The sequence below is a fragment of the Pseudophryne corroboree genome, chromosome 6 (genome assembly GCF_028390025.1).
Source record: "Pseudophryne corroboree isolate aPseCor3 chromosome 6, aPseCor3.hap2, whole genome shotgun sequence".
Classification (NCBI taxonomy): domain Eukaryota; kingdom Metazoa; phylum Chordata; class Amphibia; order Anura; family Myobatrachidae; genus Pseudophryne; species Pseudophryne corroboree.
The window spans coordinates 826,352,937-826,374,174 of record NC_086449.1 but is presented as its reverse complement, the minus strand read 5'-3'; the positions used below and the strand labels follow the sequence as shown (position 1 = coordinate 826,374,174).

Sequence of the window (21,238 nt, the reverse complement as noted above, 5' to 3'; positions counted from 1 at the left end):
GTATCCAGTTCCTCATACAGATTATCTGTCCATGCTGCTACAGCACTACACATCCAGGCCGACGCAATTGCCGGCCTCAGTAGAGTACCTGAATGTGTATAAACAGACTTCAGGATACTTTCCTGCTTCCTATCGGCAGGATCCTTTAGGGAGGCCATATCCTGTGACGGCAGGGCCACCTTCTTAGATAAGCGTGTCAGAGCTTTATCTACCCTAGGGGAGGATTCCCAGCGCATCCTGTCCGTTGGCGGGAAAGGGTACGCCATAAGTAACCTTTTGGAAATCAGCACTTTCCTATCGGGGGAATCCCACGCTTTTTCAAATAACTCATTTAACTCATGTGAAGGGGGAAAAGTCACCTCTTGCTTTTTCTCCCCATACATATAAACCCTCTTGTCAGGGACAGGGTTTACCTCTGATATGTGCAATACATCCTTCATTGCTATAATCATGTAGCGGATGGCTTTAGCCATTTTAGGCTGCAATTTTGCATCATCGTCATCGACACTGGAGTCAGAATCCGTGTCGATATCTGTGTCAACAATTTTGGATAGTGGGCGCTTCCGAGACCCTGACGGCCTCTGCGCTGTAGGATCAGGCATGGGCTGAGACCCCGACTGTCCCAAGGCATCAGCTTTATCCAACCTTTTATGCAAGGAGTTTACATTATCATTTAACACCTTCCACATATCCATCCAATCAGGTGTCGGCGCCGTCGGCGGAGACACGTCATTCATCTGCACCTGCTCTGCCTCCACATAGCCCTCCTCGTCAAACATGTCGACACAATCGTACCGACACACCACACACACAGGGGATGCTCTATTTGAGGACAGAACCCCCACAAGGCCTTTTGGAGAGACAGAGAGAGAGTATGCCAGCACACACCCCAGCGCTATATGACCCAGGAATCACACAGTAACTTAGTGTTTACCCAGTAGGTGCTGTATATATGATTAATGCGCTAAATTTATGTGCCCCCCCCTCTCTTTTTACCCTCTTTCTACCGTGAGTCTGCAGGGGAGAGCCTGGGGAGCTTCCTCTCAGCGGAGCTGTGGAGAGAAAATGGCGCTGGTGAGTGCTGAGGAAGAAGGCCCCGCCCCCTCAGCGGCGGGCTTCTGTCCCGCGATTTTGTGTAAAATTAATGGCGGGGGCTCATGCATAATACAGTGCCCAGCTGTATATATGCTGCTTTTTTGCCAGGAGGTAATCAATTGCTGCCCAGGGCGCCCCCCCCTGCGCCCTGCACCCTACAGTGACCGGAGTGTGTGGGTTAGTGTGGGCGCAATGGCGCATAGCTGCAGTGCTGTGCGCTACCTCATATGAAGACAGGAGTCTTCTGCCGCCGATTTTGACGTCTTCTTGCTTCAACCCGCCGGCTTCTGTCTTCTGGCTCTGCGAGGGGGGCGGCGGCGCGGCTCCGGGAACGGACGACCAAGGTTAGGTTCCTGTGTTCGATCCCTCTGGAGCTAATGGTGTCCAGTAGCCTAAGAAGCGCAACCTAGCCGCAGTTAGTAGGTTTGCTTCTCTCCCCTCAGTCCCACGTAGCAGAGAGTCTGTTGCCAGCAGAAGCTCTCTGAAAATAAAAAACCTAACTAAAATACTTTCTTATTAGCAAGCTCAGGAGAGCTCACTAAAATGCACCCAGCTCTGTCCGGGCACAGATTCTAACTGAGGTCTGGAGGAGGGGCATAGAGGGAGGAGCCAGTGCACACCAGTAGTACTAAATCTTTCTTAGAGTGCCCAGTCTCCTGCGGAGCCCGTCTATTCCCCATGGTCCTTACGGAGTCCCCAGCATCCACTAGGACGTTAGAGAAAATCTTTTTGCCTGGGTGCTGTGCCTACCGGAGCACTGACCTGCGCTAAGGCGGCCCTAAGCCTCATTCCTCTAGTGATCCTCACAAAGCAGAGAGATCGGCGGCGATTCTGCCTCCGGTGACACACACAAGCTGTAATACCGGAGAGCAGCGCTGGACCACTAGAGCTATCATGGCCACTCCCGAGTCAGATAAACACAGCGCCCTAGGTAAGTAGAACACCGTGGGGCAGATGTATTAAGCCTGGAGAAGTGATAAAGCAGTGATAAGTGGAAGGTGATAACGCACCAGCCAATCAGTTCCAATATGTAAATTTACAGTTAGGAGCTGATTGGCTGGTGCGTTATCACCTTGCACTTATCACCGCTTTATCACTTCTCCAGGCTTAATACATCTGTAATATATATGAGCTAGAACACTGGCCAGTGACGGACAGCTTACCATATGACAGTGTGTTCTGGAGCTTGTATTCTGCATGAAATCGCACCCACCGTGTATGAGTGGAGATATAGGGGTTCATTCCGAGTTGTTCGCTCGCTAGCAGTTTTTAGCAGCCGTGCAAACGCTATGCCGCCTCCCACTGGGAGTGTATTTTAGCTTAGCAGACGAAAGGATCGCAGAGCGGCAGCATAATTATTTTGTGCAGTTTCTGAGTAGCTCCAGACCTACTCCTAGATTGCGATCACTTCAGACTGTTCAGTTCCGGATTTGACGTCACAAACACGCCCTGCGTTCGCCCAGCCACGCCTGTGTTTTTTAGAACACTCCCTGAAAACGGTCAGTTGACACCCAGAAACGCCCACTTCATGTCAATCACTCTGCGGCCAGCAGTGCGACTGAAATGCATTGCTAGACCTTGTGTGAAACTACATCGGTCGTTGTGAAAGTCGCGCGTGCGCATTGCGCCACATACGCGGAAGTGCCTTTTTTGGCATCATTGCTGCGCAGTGAACATTTTCATCTAGCGATCAACTCAGAATGACCCCCATAAACTGCATGTAACACAGGAACAGTAAGTAGCCAAAGTGTGAAGAACAAATGTGAGGACACAAATATCGCCAGGGGTCACTCCTGATGTGGGGGCCGAGATCTTTCATCCAGGAAACAGTATATTGGTATTACATTGGGCCGGTGTGGTTTTGTCACAGTGCGCGCTTTATCCAACGTCATCTCCGTAACAGGACTGCAATGTAAGGGTAGCGCATTGTGTATACTGCAGGTACAGCAATCACTCATCCCTACGCCGATACACACAGGCAGCGCCAGCATTCTCCTAATAATCTGTGGCCGTACCGGGAGAAACTATGAGACGTAAGCGGAGTGTAGGCCGTTTAATAGGTTCTGAAGTTGAAGGTTTTATTTTCTATAGAATGTAATGTTATTTTTACATGGAATGCAAATGTCTGCGTCTAGGTCATAGACTTACCGCATATCCTAGTCCACAAAGTGCCGCTCTTCCGTGCTCCGGCATACTTTTCATTGGAGCTTTAAAAACATAGGTAATTACTTTGTACAAATGGGCAATTCTTCCATAAATGATGAGGGGAGTATCTGTCCAATTATCCGGTACATAATAATAATAATAATATTATAGAGAATTAGAACCAAAGCAACTGTCCGTACAGATATGAGAAGGGATTCTGGGAATTATAAGAGAGAAGTATTACTATGTAAGTCACAGGGGGAATTCTGTTCTGCACTCTCCAGCGCCAAATCTCCTGTACGAAGTGAGGGGTCAATATTTATTTGTGCCGTGGCTTCGACGTCCTGGGTGCCCATTACTGATCGCGCCTGTCGTGCACAAATGCACAGGGGTTAGATGCAGAGAGCAGCCACATCTGTGCACAGCATCGGGGACCTGTGGTTGGGTACACCAAAAGCCCGACTTATTTGTGGACTTCTGCTTGCCGCCATAGGAGGGTGCGGGCAGAAAATAAGAATTTACTCACCGGTAATTCTATTTCTCGTAGTCCGTAGTGGATGCTGGGTACTCCGTAAGGACCATGGGGAATAGACGGGCTCCGCAGGAGACTGGGCACTCTAAAAGAAAGATTAGGTACTATCTGGTGTGCACTGGCTCCTCCCTCTATGCCCCTCCTCCAGACCTCAGTTAGGGAAACTGTGCCCGGAAGAGCTGACACTACAAGGAAAGGATTCGGAATCCAGGGTAAGACTCATACCAGCCACACCAATCACACCGTATAACTTGTGATAACCTTACCCAGTTAACAGTATGAATAACAACTGAGCCTCACTGAACAGATGGCTCATAACAATAACCCTTTATTTAAGCAATAACTATGTACAAGTATTGCAGACAATCCGCACTTGGGACGGGCTCCCAGCATCCACTACGGACTATGAGAAATAGAATTACCGGTGAGTAAATTCTTATTTTCTCTGACGTCCTAGTGGATGCTGGGTACTCCGTAAGGACCATGGGGATTATACCAAAGCTCCCAAACGGGCGGGAGAGTGCGGATGACTCTGCAGCACCGAATGAGCAAACTCAAGGTCCTCCTCAGCCAGGGTATCAAACTTGTAGAATTTTGCAAACGTGTTTGACCCCGACCAGGTAGCAGCTCGGCAAAGTTGTAAAGCCGAGACCCCTTGGGCAGCCGCCCAAGAAGGGCCCACTTTCCTTGTGGAATGGGCTTTTACTGATTTAGGATGCGGCAGTCCAGCCGCAGAATGTGCAAGCTGAATCGTGCTACAGATCCAGCGAGCAATAGTCTGCTTAGAAGCAGGAGCACCCAGCTTGTTGGGTGCATGCAGGAGAAACAGCGAATCATTATTTTCTGACTCTAGCCGTCCTGGAAACATAGATTTTCAGGGCCCGGACTACATCCAGTAACTTGGAAGCCTCCAAGTCCCGAGTAGCCGCAGGCACCACAATAGGTTGGTTCAAATGAAACGCTGATACCACCTTAGGGAGAAATTGGGGACGAGTCCTCAATTCTGCCCTGTCCCTATGGAAGATCAGATAAGGGCTTTCACACGACAAAGCCGCCAATTCTGACACACGCCTAGCCGAAGCCAAGGCCAAATATATATATGACCACTTTCCACGTGAAATACTTCAACTCCACGTTCTGAAGTGGCTCAAAACAATGTGATTTTAGAAAATCCAACACTACGTTGAGATCCCAAGGTGCCACTGGAGGCACAAAAAGGGGGCTGAATATGCAGCACTCCCTTAACAACGTCTGAACTTCAGGCAGCGTCTTTCCTAGCCTTGAACAGCGTAGGAATTACTTCATCTGGAACGCCCTTTTCCGTTAGGATCCGGCGTTCAACCGCCAAGCCTTCAAACGCAGCCGCGGTAAGTCTTGGAACAGACAGGGCCCCTGCAGTAACAGGTCCTGTCTGAAAGACAGAGGCCATGGGTCCTCCGAGATAATTTCTTGTAGTTCCGGGTACCAAGTTCTTCTTGGCCAATCCGGAACTACGAGTATAGTTCTTACTCCTCTCTTACTTACTATCCTCAGTACCTTGGGTATGAGAGGAAGAGGAGGGAACACATAAACCGACTGGTACACCCACGGTGTCACTAGTGCGTCCACAGCTATCGCCTGAGGGTCTCTTGACCTGGCGCAATACTATTTTAGCTTTTGTTGAGGCGGGACGCCATCATGTCTACCTGTGGCCGTTCCCAACGGTTCACAATCTGCGTGAAGACTTCTGGATGAAGTCCCTACTCTCCCGGGTGGAGGTCGTGCCTGCGGAGGAAGTCTGCTTCCTAATTTTCCACACCCGGAATGAACACTGCTGACAGTGTTAGCACGTGATACTCCGCCCATCGGAGAATCCTTGTGGCTTCTGCCAACGCCATCCTGCTTCTTGTGCCGCCTTGTCGGTTTACATGGGCGACAGCCGTGATGTTGTCTGACTGAATCAGCACCGGCTGGTTTTGAAGCAGGGGTTCTGCTTGCCTTAGGGCATTGTAAATGGCCCTTAGGTCCAGAATATTTATGTGTAGGGAAGTCTCCTGACTCGACCATTGTCCTTGAAAGTTTCTTCCCTGAGTGACTGCTCCCCAACCTCGGAGGCTTGCATCCGTGGTCACCAGGACCCAGTCCTGAATGCCGAATCTGCGGCCCTCGAGAAGATGAGCACTCTGCAGCCACCACAGCAGAGACACCCTGGCCCTCGGGGACAGGGTGATCAGCCGATGCATCTGAAGATGCGATCCTCACTTGTCTAACAGGTCCCACTGAAAGTTCCTTGCAAGGAACCTGCCGAAGGGAATTGCTTCGAAAGAAGCTACCATCTTTTCCAGGATTCGCGTGCAATGATGCACCGACACCTGTTTTGGTTGCAGGAGGTCTCTGACCAGAGATGACAACTCCTTGGCCTTCTCCTCCGGGAGAAACACCTTCTACTGTTCTGTGTCCAGAAACATGCCCAATATCAGCAGACGCGTCGTAGGAACCAGCTGCGACTTTGGGATATTCAGAATCCAGCCGTGCTGTTGTAGCACTTCCTGAGATAGTGCTACTCCGATCAACGACTGCTCCTTGGACCTCGCCTTTATAAGGAGATCGTCCAAGTACGGGGTAATTATAACTCCCTTCTTTCGAAGGAGTATCATCATTTTGGCCATTACCTTGGAACACACCCTCGGTGCCGTGGACAGACCAAACGGCAACGTCTGGAATTGGTAATGGCAGTTCTGTACCACAACCTTGAGGTACTCCTGGTGAGGTGGGTAAATGGGGACATGTAGGTAAGCATTCATGATGTCCAGTGACACCATAATATCCCCCTCTTCCAGGCTTGCAATAACCGCCCTGAGCGATTCTAATTTGAACTTGAACTTCCTTATATAAGTGTTCAAGGATTTCAAATTTAGAATGGGTCTCACCGAACCATCTGGTTTCGGTATCACAAACATTGTGGAATAGTAACCTCGTCCCTGTTGAAGGAGAGGAACTTTGATTATCACCTGCTGGAGGTACAGCTTGTGAATTGCCACCAGTACTACCTCCCTTTCCTTGGGAGTAGCAGGCAAGGCTGATTTGAGGTAACGGCGAGGGGGAGACGTCTCGAACTCCAGCTTGTATCCCTGAGATACCTGTAGAACCCAGAGATCCACCTGTGAGCGAACCCACTGGTCGCTGAAGTTCCGGAGACGGGCCCCCACCGCACCTGGCTCCACCTGTGGAGCCCCAGCGTCATGCGGTGGACTTAGTGGAAGCAGGGGAGGATATTTGTTCCTGGGAACTGGCTGTCTGGTGCAGCTTTTTCCCTCTACCCCTGCCTCTGGGCAGAAAGGACGCGCCTCTGACCCGCTTGCCTTTCTGAGGCCGAAAGGACTGTACTTGAGAATACGGTGCTTTCTTAGGCTGTGAGGGGACCTGAGGTAAAAAGGTCGACTTCCCAGCTGTTGCTGTGGACACGAGGTCCGAGAGACCGTCCCCAAACAATTCCTCACCCTTATAAGGCAAAACTTCCATGTGCCTTTTAGAATCAGCATCACCTGTCCACTGCCGAGTCCATAATACTCTCCTGGCAGAAATGGACATTGCATTAATTCTAGATGCCAGCCGGCAAATGTCCCTCTGTGCATCTCTCGTATATAAGACTACTTCTTTAATATGCTCTATAGTTAGCAAAATAGTGTCCCTGTCAAGGGAATCAATGTTATCTGACAGGGAATCAGACCATGCTGCTGCAGCACTACACATCCATGCTGAAGCAATAGCAGGTCTCAGTATAGTACCTGAGTGTGTATACACAGACTTCAGGATAGCCTCCTGCTTTCTATCTGCAGGCTCCTTTAAGGAGGCCGTATCCTGAGACGGCAGTGCCACCTTTTTTGATAAGCGTGTGAGCGCTTTGTCCACCTTAGGGGATGTCTCCCAGCGTAACCTATCCGTTGGCGGGAAAGGGTACGCCATTAGTAACCGCTTAGAAATTACTAGTTTTTTATCTGGGGAACCCCACGCTTCTTCACACAATTCGTTTAACTCATCAGATGGGGGAAAAGTCACTGGCTGCTTTTTCTCCCCAAACATAATACCCTTTTTTTGTGGTAACCGGGTTAATGTCAGAAATGTGCAACACATTTTTCATTGCCGTAATCATACATCGGATGGCCCTAGTGGATTGTATATTTGACTCATCCTCGTCGACACTGGAGTCAGACTCCGTGTCGACATCTGTGTCAGCCATCTGAGGTAGCGGGCGTTTTTGAGCCCCTGACGGCCTCTGAGATGCCTGGGCAGGCGCGGGCTGAGATGCCGGCTGTCCCAAAGCTGCGTCATCGAACCTTTTATGTAAGGAGTTGACACTGTCGGTTAATACCTTCCACATATCCATCCACTCAGGTGTCGACCCTGCAGGGAGTGACATCACACTTATCGGCACCTGCTCCGCCTCCACATAAGCCTCCTCATCAAACATGTCGACACAGCCGTACCGACACACCGCACACACACAGGGAATGCTCTGACTGAGGACAGGACCTCACAAAGTCCTTTGGGGAGACAGAGAGAGAGTATGCCAGCACACACCACAGCGCTATATAATCAGGGATTTACACTAACAGAAAGTGATTTTTCCCTATAGCTGCTTTACATATACAGTTTGCGCCTAAATTTAGTGCCCCCCCTCTCTTTTTTACCCTTTGAGCATGGAAACTGCAGGGGAGAGCCTGGGGAGCTGTCTTCCAGCGGAGCTGTGAAGAGGAAATGGCGCCAGTGTGCTGAGGGAGATAGCCCCGCCCCCTTCTCGGCGGACTTCTCCCGCTATTATATTTATATTATGGCGGGGGATTTTTGCATATATATACTTTTTTAGACTATATTATGTGCTGTTTGCCAATGTAAGGTACTCTAATTGCAGCCCAGGGCGCCCCCCCCCCCCCCCCCCCAGCACCCTGCACCCATCAGTGACCGGAGTATGTGGTGTGCATAGGGAGCAATGGCGCACAGCTGCAGTGCTGTGCGCTACCTTAATGAAGACCGGAGTCTTCAGCCGCAGATTTCCAGGATGTTCTTCTTGCTTCTGGCTCTGCAAGGGGGACGGCGGCGCGGCTCCGGGACCGGACGACCGAGGCTGGGCCTGTGTTCGATCCCTCTGGAGCTAATGGTGTCCAGTAGCCTAGAAGCACAAGCTAGCTGCAAGCAGGTAGGTTTGCTTCTCTCCCCTAAGTCCCTCGTAGCAGTGAGTCTGTTGCCAGCAGATCTCACTGAAAATAAAAAACCTAACAAATACTTTCTTTCTAGGAAGCTCAGGAGAGCCCCTAGGGTGCATCCAGCTCTGGCCGAGCACAGATACTAACTGAGGTCTGGAGGAGGGGCATAGAGGGAGGAGCTAGTGCACACCAGATATAGTACCTAATCTTTCTTTTAGAGTGCCCAGTCTCCTGCGGAGCCCGTCTATTCCCCATGGTCCTTACGGAGTACCCAGCATCCACTAGGACGTCAGAGAAATAATGCCCACCAGCACAAACAAATGAATTGCTCCAGTCATTGTAGACAGGAGCTACGGGCAGCACAAAACAACTGAAACCCCCACATAACAACAACAGACAGAGGTGTTACCAGTAAGTATAGCATTTATTTTTTTTATTTTTACTAATTTGTTCTCCTCTTCCACAATGGACGGTGTAATCTGAAGCACCGAAAATTCCAGGGGTTATCCAATAACATACAAGGGCAAAAACTAGATAATACCAACATACATATCTTTCTGTGGGTGGAATATTATGGGGCAGGGAGCACTTTTGAGTAGAGGTTTGTATTGACCTGGATCTCAAAACCGCATCTTATTGGTTCTCGGCTGTCACATGTTTTGGACAGACAATAAGAAAAATCCAGAAACATCCTAACTCACATTGTTTTTGGCATTAAGAACCGAGTAAATCCCAAGCCGCTCTACCTTTGAGCGAGTTCCACACCACCGTAAAGTGTGGCAGTGTCGGGCGAATTCTTCCGGCACCTACCCGAATTCACCCGTCTGACTCAAGTGGGATACGTATACGCTATCCCTGCGTACGGTCATATGGGTATGTTAAACCTCCCTTCCCGAAGCCTAACTAACCCTTCCCAGGGGTGGCTAACCCTAAGCCTCCCTTCCCCGCAGCCTAAACCTAACACACAACCCCCCTCGATCAGGATTCTGGTGTCAGCATTTGGTCAGGAGGCCAGTGTCGGCATTCTGAGCAGAGTCTGAACGGATCCTTCAACAATCTCCCAGTTCAGCCCCCTCCGCGTCTCTCACCAGCACCCATTCTATAGCATTCCCTCTCATACATTCCTCCGGCCGCCAAACATTCCCTGAAAGCTTACCAGTTCTGACCGCAGCAACAACAAACCATCTTCTTAACCTCTGTTGATAATCTACGTAATTACCAACCTCAACATCGATCACAAACAATTTATGGGCCCTACACACTGATAGATCCGCCGCCGAGCTGCCCAACGGCGGATACGGCCGACCCAGCGGCAGGGGGCAGTGAAATTTCTTCACTCCCCCCGTCACCCGGCTCCATAGCAGTGCAGGCCAATATGGACGATCTCGTCCATATTGGCCTGCATGCACAAGCGATGAACGAGCATATCTCGTTATTAATGAACGAGATCGTTCATATCTTTCAGTATTATCTGCCAGTGTGTAGGGCCCATTACACTTTTGGGGAATCGTAAAAATTAACACTTTTTATTGTGTACAATTTGTAAACTACTGACACACACGCGCACCATCATCCCGTAATGTGTCCGACATCTCTCTCAAATGTTGGTACTCCCTGGCGTAACCTTATGTTTAGACCTACTATATAGCCCTATAGATTGTAAGCTTGTGAGCAATGTTGTCTTACCTCTGTCTGTTAACACGCAATGTTGTATTATTACTGTGGGTTTTCCCCAATTATACAGCCCTGTGGAGCATGCAGAAGCTGGAGAGGCAAATGGTATTAATAAGAGATGGAGGATAATAAGAGTCAGGACTGGATAGAAACTGCAGGCCGGCTCAAAGCTCTCCGAACATTATAAACTCCAACATGGAGGACGTCCAGTGGGCATACATGCATATTCTCCCCCGATAATCCAGGGACCGGAAGCGAGGAGATTTATATCAGACATTGCAGCTGCACAGCTCTCAACTCTGGGCTTTAGAGTAATGTAACAAACGATGAAGAGATCTTAGAAAACGGTGCTTTACCTCAGATGTAATTACTGTTTGTGCCTCCGGAGAAAAGAGAAAACTAGACGATGATTTAATTGCAATAACTTTATTCCAAAACGAAGACAGTGAAAAATAGACGCTTAGAAACATTACTTCAAACAAGACTGAATTTAAAAAGAACAAAAAATAGAAAAAGCCACTGACGTCTGGTTTTCCCATATCCGCTTTGTAAAAGTACGCTTTAAGGAATGGTGGAGTCGCAATGTATTAGACATTGCGATCAGCGATACTACCGCCCTTAAGTCTTCCTGTCATTTACACCACACACTAACTGTAAATGGACCTAACAAAATCTACCGGCAAATTCTGGCGCAACGTAATCTCTACAGACACGTATTTATAGTGTATGCAGACACGCACAAGAATAGTTACAACCAATATCTAATCTGAGAAAAACATTCATATACGACTTAATAATGCCATACAAACTTCAGGTTTGTGTAGTTACTCCCCCTCCCCCCCAACTAGCAAAGCCACAGGAGACCCGTTAAGCAGGACCCCCGCCATTAGGGAGAAGCACCTGCTCTTGGTTACGCACCTGCGCTCACAGCCCTGTGTATACCTGGTGTCGATGCAGCCCAATAGCTGTACAGCCAGCTACCTGCAGGAGTGCAGTCTTGCACCCTCAGGGTTCAGAGTCCTGGAGCATTAATGGACAGCAGAGATCAACACAGAGCCAAGTCCGGCCCAAACAGTGAACTCTACTGCTGGAATCTTTCTGTAAGGTTCCAGATCAGAGTAAATGTAAAACGCACATCTGTGATCATTATGCTGCAGCCGAGTGGCAAGGGAGAAATAAACTTTGGGGTCGATTCAATTAGGGGCAATGTAGCGCTGTACATCGCCATGATATACGCATATATTTACCCATTTCGGTACCGCTACACCGCCGACTTTCCTGCGCACCACTGCAGGTTGGCAAGGAATAAGTGGTGACGTTCTGGAACGCCAAATCGTCCCTAACTGAATCAACCTCTCTGTGCGTTAAATCAATATTAAGTCTAGCAATTCACTAAGTACTAGCGACATCATTGAGGCATGAGGCACTGACATTAGTTCCTAGTTTATGGATCGGCTGCATTCTTAGCCTAAGACATGGCTACCAACCAACTGTGCGCTGCTGCCGAGTCCACTTTAAATTTGATCCTTTGGAAAACTTATTTTGAGGGGATAACCGGCTAAATTATTACGGTCCCCAAATCGGTTGCTTAAATAGCAGAAACAGAAGTGTTTCTTGCCGGTTCCCTGAATTATCCTAAACTTGCTGCCTAGAAGGTGAGAATGGGATCCGTCTCTGCAAGCCAGAGTGACAGCTCAGCCAATGGAAAGCTGCCAGGGGAGTAACGCCCAGACGCTGCCATAAAGTGAATGACGTTAGGCGGTCACTCCCTTCAACTTGTGGGTTTCTTACATAGTTTGATTCTAATTCATGCATAGATTTTATATGACAGTGGGCATGATTCTGAGTTGGGAGTAATGCAAAAAAAAAAAAAAAAAAGAGCAAGTAATTGTGAACTTGACAAAACCATGTTGCGATGCAGAAGTGGAGAGTGTAACATGTGCAGAGAGATTTACATTTGGGTATGTGTCCAAACTCAAATATAAAGCTGTCCAGGATTTGTGGACTACATGCAGATGTCTCTGCAGAGCAACATTGTTTGTCCAGCAGCACAGTACATTGCTTTCTTTCATTTTGCTTTACTCAGACGTCAGAATCGGGCCCGGTCTGCTTTCCACCTAACCAAGCTCTGTAATTCTACACACGGCCCATAGTCACAGCGCAGCCTCATGTCTTATAGCACAAGGAATGGGGTCCGTACCTTCTAGAATCGAGCCCTGCTTCCTCTAGGGCGAAGGTCAGCACTCGGCTGAACTGGAAGTGCGTCAGCAGCGTCCCATTCTCATGGATGAAGAGGTTTCTACCACTCTCTGGCCTAACTTCTAAGTATTTCTTCATTCTGGTAACGGGACACAAAAACTTGTCCTCTCTTTTTTTAACCTCTACCCACTGGGTCTTGTTGGAGCGGGATTTCTGCATTTTGCAGTACACAGAATTTCGCTCGATTATGACATCTTTAAAGGCGAGACCCGTGCCTTCTTCTTCCTTAGATCTGGCCACTAGCTCCTCCATGTCGAAAGGGCCGTAAAAGGCCAGCGTAAATGCTGCGCAGAACAGCCGGCTCTCGTTGTTGTCAAAGCAGACTTTCTTAGTGGCGTATAGGACGGAGCTGAGCATTTCGGGCGTCAGGAGCTCCCCATAATCGCCGTTGCTCTCCGTCTCCACGGTGTCCTCCATCTCCTTATTCCTCCAGCTGGTCAGCATTTGCTGTATGATAAACTGTTTGGTGACATCTTTCTTCTCCATCATTTGCAGGCAAAATGAGATCCCGGCCAGAGTGCTCACCACTTTGCCCCTGCTATAGCCGCTGGCTATAAGGTGCTCGAAGAAGTCCACCATGACTTTCTGTGGCCTGCACCAGCCTCGCTGCCTGGCCGACTTCTTGAACTGTATCCAGTTTTTCCAGGACGACAGGTATTTCTCCCAAGTCCTCGGTGACAGTATGGAGTTCACGAGGTCCTGGGCTGCTTGGTTACAGCCGGGTCTGAAATCCAACGTTCCTTCATCAGATATTTTAACGAATTCTACATGTCCTCCATGGTTCACCTCACGCTCTCTGGACGGCCTGGGGTAAGAACTTGAGGTTGAAGCTCCTGAAGACGACATGTCCAGGGAATCACCGGTCAGAGGATCTTAGTGCGTGGAATTACAGGTTTCAGGATGAACAGGAACAATCGCAATCGTAGGAGTCCCCACAGTCAGCTATTTCACCAATAGCAAGGGCTGCTGGTCCCATAAGATACGAGGTCCCAATAGCAGGTCCCTGAAACAGAAGGATAGACATGGTCTGCATTAATCCCTTAATGACGAGGAAGAAAATGACAGTGTAAGAGAAGACAACGACGCAGATGGCGGCAATGAAACGGGGCTGATGGATACGGGGAGTTAGGTGGAATCAACGTTTTTCTAAACTGTAGTTTACAGCAATGTGTGGACTGGCTACGCTGGGATTTGTCCGCAGCATGTAATATATCTGGGTAGAGAGGACTAGTAGTCACTAAGAGAATAATGCGTGTGATAGACACGTAGTGGGGCTATGTACTAACATTGCTAAATGTGGAAACAATAAGCCTTTATCCTCCTAATCTCCGGTATATAATGAAAGCAGATGTGTGCGCGAGACAAGGCTGTAATTGGGTGGAGTATGCCCATATACTGTTACTTTACAATAAGGTCTCTACAACCGTGTAATGAGAAACTCAATAGTCAGATCATTCTACACAGGTATAAAATGTAAATTATTCCTCCACAACGGAGCAAACGCTGTCAGATCCAGCAAACGTGCACTCTGCAATATCCACTGGATGGAACCTGTATCACTGTTCTGAGTTCTATTCACCCTGCACAGCTCTGGAGGTACTACAAGTGTCACAGGAGGCTGGAACGGACGGCAAAAGTTCCATCACCGAGCGATCAGGATCACAAACAGTCTTACATTCTATCACAGTACGGGGTGCGTTTGTCAGGTCCCAAAATGTAATAAGGTCGTTTAAAAAAAAAAAAAAAAAAAGACAAAAAACCCTGCTAAGAAGGGAAAGGTCTTGAGGCCGTTTTAAAGTGGCAAAAAAATCCACACTGTGAAAACTGCGATTCATTTAATTTAGTGCCACCTTAATTATGTGATGGAAACAGGTCATGTCACGCAGCCCATACATCTTTGCAATACAACCCTATGCTTTAATACAGAGCATTTCCAGAAAAAACACAGTGTAAGCTCCGCTACAGCAGATGCATAAGGCTCATGTATTACAGGTGAGGTCTGCATTCTACAGCTGTCAGCGGATCACGCCCTAAAATTACTTATATACTATATATATTCTGTCCTCTGAGGCTGCAGAGGTACGTTACTCACATTATTTGCTGTATTGTTGCATCAGGGCAATGGGAGGCGGCCACAGTACTATTGAATTATCTCCGGATGACCTCTTCAGCGTCAGGTTCCGGAGTGAATTCAGGAGGTACACCTAGAGCGTCCGGAATCTGATGCGTTATACAGAATGCAGGTAGACTGTGCCTACAGAATCCTCCAGACAGATGGAGTACCCCAGGGACCCATGATGCAACCATACAACCAAATGTGTGACTTAGAGCCCTTAACTCCTGCACGGCTGGAAGAATATCCAACGTTAAAACTTCACGTCAGGGAAACTACATTTCCTACATTTAAACAGCAGCTAACATTCATTCCTAGTGCTCCCGTGTTGTTCTTGGTGCAGGGTCACTTAAATCCCTGAACAATTATAACGAGACCAAAGTAAAAGTAGCTGTATTTATAAATAGGGCGTCTTTTCCCTTGAAATGCTTTGCCATGGAGAAATGACAAACATCAAAATGAGTTCACCTGCAAATTGCCTGAAATCCTAATTTATAAGACTATCGTAACCAAGGGAGATATATTGTATAGTGTTTGATAGATTTATTTTAGTATATTTATAGATTATTTTTTTCTTGTTTTACTCACGTAATCGATTTAATCAGGAACAAACAGGGTGGGGGGAGAGAGGGGTGGCTTGGGACGTTAACGCTAAACTGCATGGGCAGTATTCCGTTGTGCAATCACACAATGGGAAAGTTGCAGATTTTGTACCCGCCTCCAATTTGCTGGCTGTAGATTCAGAAGATGTAATTAAGGATTCCAAAAATTGCTAAGCGATTCTGGCCAGGAAATGGCTACTTAATACAGGTCCTGTAAGTTGCCGTTGATTAATACCTATGGCTGAGTATAGATGCATAGATGTAACCACCAACTGGCCAACGCGCCAACCAAGCGGGCGATTCTGGCAAGCCTATACAATTGACGATTGGCGGCTCGTAACAACTGGCCAGGCGTTTGAATTTGCCCGCCCAGCTGTGACATCGGTCAATGTGGCTGGCGTATGAGAGGCCGGTGGGTCGCCAGTACACACAGCCAGACAAGCCAATATATCGGCACTGACTGAGCGTCAGTGCCGACCCGATATGTCTGAACGACGCCGTTCACAGATATATCCGGTATCGAACTTACGATATATTAACCAGTGTGTACCCAGCTATACGCTATTTATAAGATACAACGAAATTAAAATACACTTGTCCAGAGTTGGAAGCCTGTTGGAAGTAATTTAGCATTCAGATAATGATGTACATAGGGGAAGGAAGGTGCACGCAGGGGGAAGGATGGCAGGTGAGCGCAGGAGGACAGCGGGTCACGGTGGGGAAAGGACGGCGGTTGCACGCAAGGAAAGGGCGGTGGATAGATTTGATACACACTGTAAGATATATCGCACTATATAATGTTCCGACACAGATCATATAATGTGTACCTCCAAGCCGTCATACCCAGAAGTCGTTCATTAAATCTTTCCACTGGATGTGTTGAGTGTACAACGGGATGATTACACGGGCGACGCAGTGTATTACATGCAGCATGTAACACCCTGTGCAGTGTGTATGGCGGATGTGACGTATCATTACATCGCATGGTGTGTATACAGCTTAGATAATGACGACACAGGCTATATAATGATGATACAAGTCAGAGAATAAGATTAACACCTACAGTAAATGATCATCTCTCCCATGTCATGCCCCGGTGCCCGGCTGCGCTCATTACCACAGAATATAGCACGCGCAAGCTTATATCCCTGCGGATGAGGGAAGGTATATGGCTGCGCAGTGGCTCCGCCAGCGTTCCAGAGGCACAATGCGATGGTTCCCGTGGAGTCTGGCTGAGGCCTAGGAGGTCTGGTACATTATAAATAACACAAACTAATTCATTTGTGACAATTCCGTTTCTCTTATATAAACATCAATATAATTATAATATGGGCACAGCTTGCTCTGCGCTCATGACCCCATGCCTGGGCCCGTACATCACCCGCACCGTACCCGCCTGGGCCCATACAGCACCCGCACCGTACCCGCCTGGGCCCGTACATAACCCGCACCGTACCCGCCTGGGCCCGTACATCACCCGCACCGTACCCGCCTGGGCCCGTACATCACCCGCACCGTACCCGCCTGGGCCCGTACATCATCCGCACCGCACCCGCCTGGGCCCGTACATCACCCGCACCGTACCCGCCTGGGCCCATACATCACCCGCACGCCGTAAGTCACCGGCACCGCGCACGCCTAGGCCTGGACACCTGCAGCATGCACGCCTGGGCCTGGACACCCGCACCATGCACGCCTGGACACCCGCACCACGCACGCCTGGACACCCGCACCACGCACGCCTGGACACCCGCACCACGCACGCCTGGACACCCGCACCACGCACGCCTGGACACCCGCACCACGCACGCCTGGACACAAGCACCATGCACGCCTGGACACAAGCACCATGCACGCCTGGGCCTGGACACCCGCACCACGCACGCCTGGGCACAAGCACCATGCACGCCTGGACACCCACACCATGCACGCCTGGGCCTGGACACCCGCACCACGCACGCCTGGGCCTGGACAGCCGCACCACGCACGCCTGGGCCTGGACACCCGCACCACGCACGCCTGGGCCTGGACACCCGCACCACGCACGCCTGGGCCTGGACACCCGCACCACGCACGCCTGGGCCTGGACACCCGCACCACGCACGCCTGGGCCTGGACACCCGCACCACGCACGCCTGGACACCTGCACCACGCACGCCTGGACACCCGCACCATGCACGCCTGGGCCTGGACACCCGCACCACGCACGCCTGGGCACCCGCACCATGCACGCCTGGACTATGCATGCCTGGGCACCCGCACCATGCACGCCTGGGCCTGGACACCCGCACCATGCACGCCTGGGCCTGGACACCCGCTCCACGCACGCCTGGGCACCCGCACCATGCACGCCTGGACTATGCATGCCTGGGCACCTGCACCATGCACGCCTGGACACCCGCACCATGCACGCCTGGACACCCGCACCATGCACGCCTGGGCCTGGACACCCACACTATGCACGCCTGGGCCTGGACACCCACACTATGCACGACTGGGCCTGGACACCCACACTATGCACGACTGGGCCTGGACACCCACACTATGCACGACTGGGCCTGGACACCCGCACTATGCACGACTGGGCCTGGACACCCGCACTATGCACGCCTGGACACCCGCACTATGCACGCCTGGACAGCCGCACCACGCACGCCTGGGCCTGGACAGCCGCACCACGCACGCCTGGGCCTGGACACCCGCACCACGCACGCCTGGGCCTGGACACCCGCACCACGCACGCCTGGACACCCGCACCACGCACGCCTGGGCCTGGACACCTGCACCACGCACGCCTGGACACCCGCACCATGCACGCCTGGGCCTGGACACCCGCACCACGCACGCCTGGGCACCCGCACCATGCACGCCTGGACTATGCATGCCTGGACACCCGCACCACGCACCATGCACGCCTGGGCCTGGACACCCGCTCCACGCACGCCTGGGCACCCGCACCATGCACGCCTGGACTATGCACGCCTGGGCACCCGCACCATGCACGCCTGGACACCCGCACCATGCACGTCTGGACTATGCACGCCTGGGCACCCGCACCATGCACGCCTGGACACCCGCACCATGCACGCCTGGGCCTGGACACCCGCACTATGCACGCCTGGGCCTGGACACCTGCACTATGCACGCCTGGGCACAAGCACCATGCACGCCTGGACACCCGCACCATGCACGCCTGGGCCTGGACACCCGCACTATGCACGCCTGGACACCTGCACTATGCACGCCTGGACACCTGCACTATGCACGCCTGGGCCTGGACACCCGCACTATGCATGGCTGAGCCTGGACACCTGCACTATGCACGCCTGGGCCTGGACACCCGCACTATGCACGCCTGGGCCTGGACACCCGCACTATGCATGGCTGAGCCTGGACACCTGCACTATGCACGCCTGGGCCTGGACACCCGCACTATGCACGCCTGGACACCCGCACTATGCACGCCTGGACACCTGCACTATGCACGCCTGGGCACCCGCACTATGCACGCCTGGGCCTGGACACCCGCACTATGCACACCCGCACTATGCACGCCTGGACCTGGACACCCGCACTATGCACGCCTGGACCTGGACACCCGCACTATGCACGCCTGGACCTGGACACCCGCACTATGCACGCCTGGACCTGGACACCCGCACTATGCACGCCTGAGCCTGGACACCTGCACTATGCACGCCTGGGCCTGGACACCTGCACCATGCATGGCTGAGCCTGGACATGGACATCTGCACTATGCACGCCTGGACATGGACACCTGCACTTTGCTTGCCCCTGGTGGGGTAACTAGGGGGCTATAAGCCCCAATAACCAGATATTATATATTACATGATGATTGCAGCCATTGGAATACATCACAGTGATGGCGGGTGGTGGAGGTACAGGCCCCGCTCAGGAGACGCATAATAAATAACCATATACATAAAACTACAGACGGGCAGTCACCCGAAGCACCACGGCCCGGTCTGCTGGGGCCCGACGGCCGCCGCAGAACCACAAGTCCCAGATGGCCACGCGGTGTCACGGCGGGTTGGGAATCTCTAGGGGGCCTAGGCTTGCGCTACGGGCCCCGGCGGACGCTGCCGCCCCATCCTCGGACATTACCTGGCGGTGTGCCCGCGGACAGTCACCGATCTCGCTTCTTCCCGCCTTCCAGTTTAACCGGTACCAGTACGGGCCCGGGCCTCTGTCGCGCGGGGGCTGCTGGGAGTGGTAGTCCGGGCGCCGCCCGCGCAGCGTCATTGCTGGGGGAAGGGGACTACAGCTCCCAGAGGCCTCCGCGGCCACAAGTGAAAGTGACGGTGTCATGGTGGTGCTGCCCTCACACAATCATAATAAACGTATTGCCTCACACAGACAGCCCCAGCCTCAGTGTCACACCCTTCCCTGTGCTGTAATATTAAGTGTACCTCACTCAGGCCAATACCGGAGCCATTTGCTGTATGAGAACCACAAAGCTCCCATACCGTCTGATGAGTACGCTCAATTGCGCGGACCGCATGCGACATACTCTGGCCACCCCTGCTGCGCCATGCGTGTTAATGAAGGATGGCACAGCGATCGTTTCGTCGTTCATTAAATCTTCCTGGTGTGTTGCGGCAATCCGGCATGGTCTAGGGCGGCCCATCGGCCCATTTGCCGGTCGTTCTGATGTGTAGCCGGCCTAGGTGATCTGTTAGTTGATCCCACGGATTGGGCTGACGTATCGCGCACATCGTGTAGTGTGTACCCACTACTGCGCGCCCCCGCCTGCCGACATTGGGGTCATCCCATCTGCTGTGGTGCACGGCCGATGGGACTGCCCGGTGCCTGACACCATGCTGCCGAGTGCGGCTAATCTAATGAACGCTATATCGCGTTCAGTGTGTACGGCCGACCGACATCTCGTGATGATGGCTGACATACGCCTGGTTCTGGTGTATACCCAGCCTGGGTTCCTAGCTCTAGGGGCTATTTCTCAGAGCCGTAACTAGACTTTTTGGTGCCCTGTGCCAGAGAGAGAATTGGCGCCCCCCCATGACAAGATTGATGCTAGAGAAAGGCTATGCTATGAGGCCTCTTCCCACATTATATATAATACACACATTTATAGGCCACGGCAAGAAAACGGATTTGGACACAAATCCTCCTTATACCACATTCCTGCTCTTAACTTGATAGCTCAATGTTATTCAGTTCCCTTTATTAAATAACACATTTCAATATACTGCCATACCCGGGATTCAACCTATAACCTCTTAAATTCTAATCAAAAACCCTATTAATTAAGCTTTTTGATCCTGCATAAAAACTATGAACACTAATAATATCATAATCAGCATTGCAGCAGAGCAGATCTATGTAGTGCGCAGCCACATCCAATCTCTTGCAGCCACACACTACATAGAGCTGCTCAGCTGCAATGCTGATATTTTTTTCACATAGTCCAAGGTAAGCTTTAAATAGTTAGAATCATCTAGCTTTCTATGTAAGGGCAGATAGCTCAATGATTAGATTGTCTAAGTGCAATGCCACAGGCAATGGGTTAGAATCCCGGGTATGTCAGCATCTTGACATGCAATAAAGTACAGTGTGACTGAATATCAAAGAAATCTCAAGCTGAGTTCATGAATGC

The 21,238-nt window shown here is 50.9% G+C and overlaps 1 protein-coding gene across 1 annotated transcript; it reads right to left on the bottom strand.

Annotated features, from left to right (window-relative positions):
* Nucleotides 1–11,039: 11,039 nt before the first annotated feature.
* On the bottom strand, nucleotides 11,040–19,904 carry LOC134933811 (uncharacterized). Its single transcript, XM_063929276.1, has 2 exons — nucleotides 19,729–19,904; nucleotides 11,040–13,891 (listed from the first exon to the last, which is right to left on the bottom strand). The coding sequence occupies exon 2, from the start codon at nucleotides 13,732–13,734 to the stop codon at nucleotides 12,796–12,798; it is 939 nt and encodes a 312-aa protein (XP_063785346.1). The 5' UTR covers nucleotides 13,735–13,891; nucleotides 19,729–19,904; the 3' UTR covers nucleotides 11,040–12,795.
* Between the last annotated feature and the right edge of the window lie 1,334 nt (nucleotides 19,905–21,238).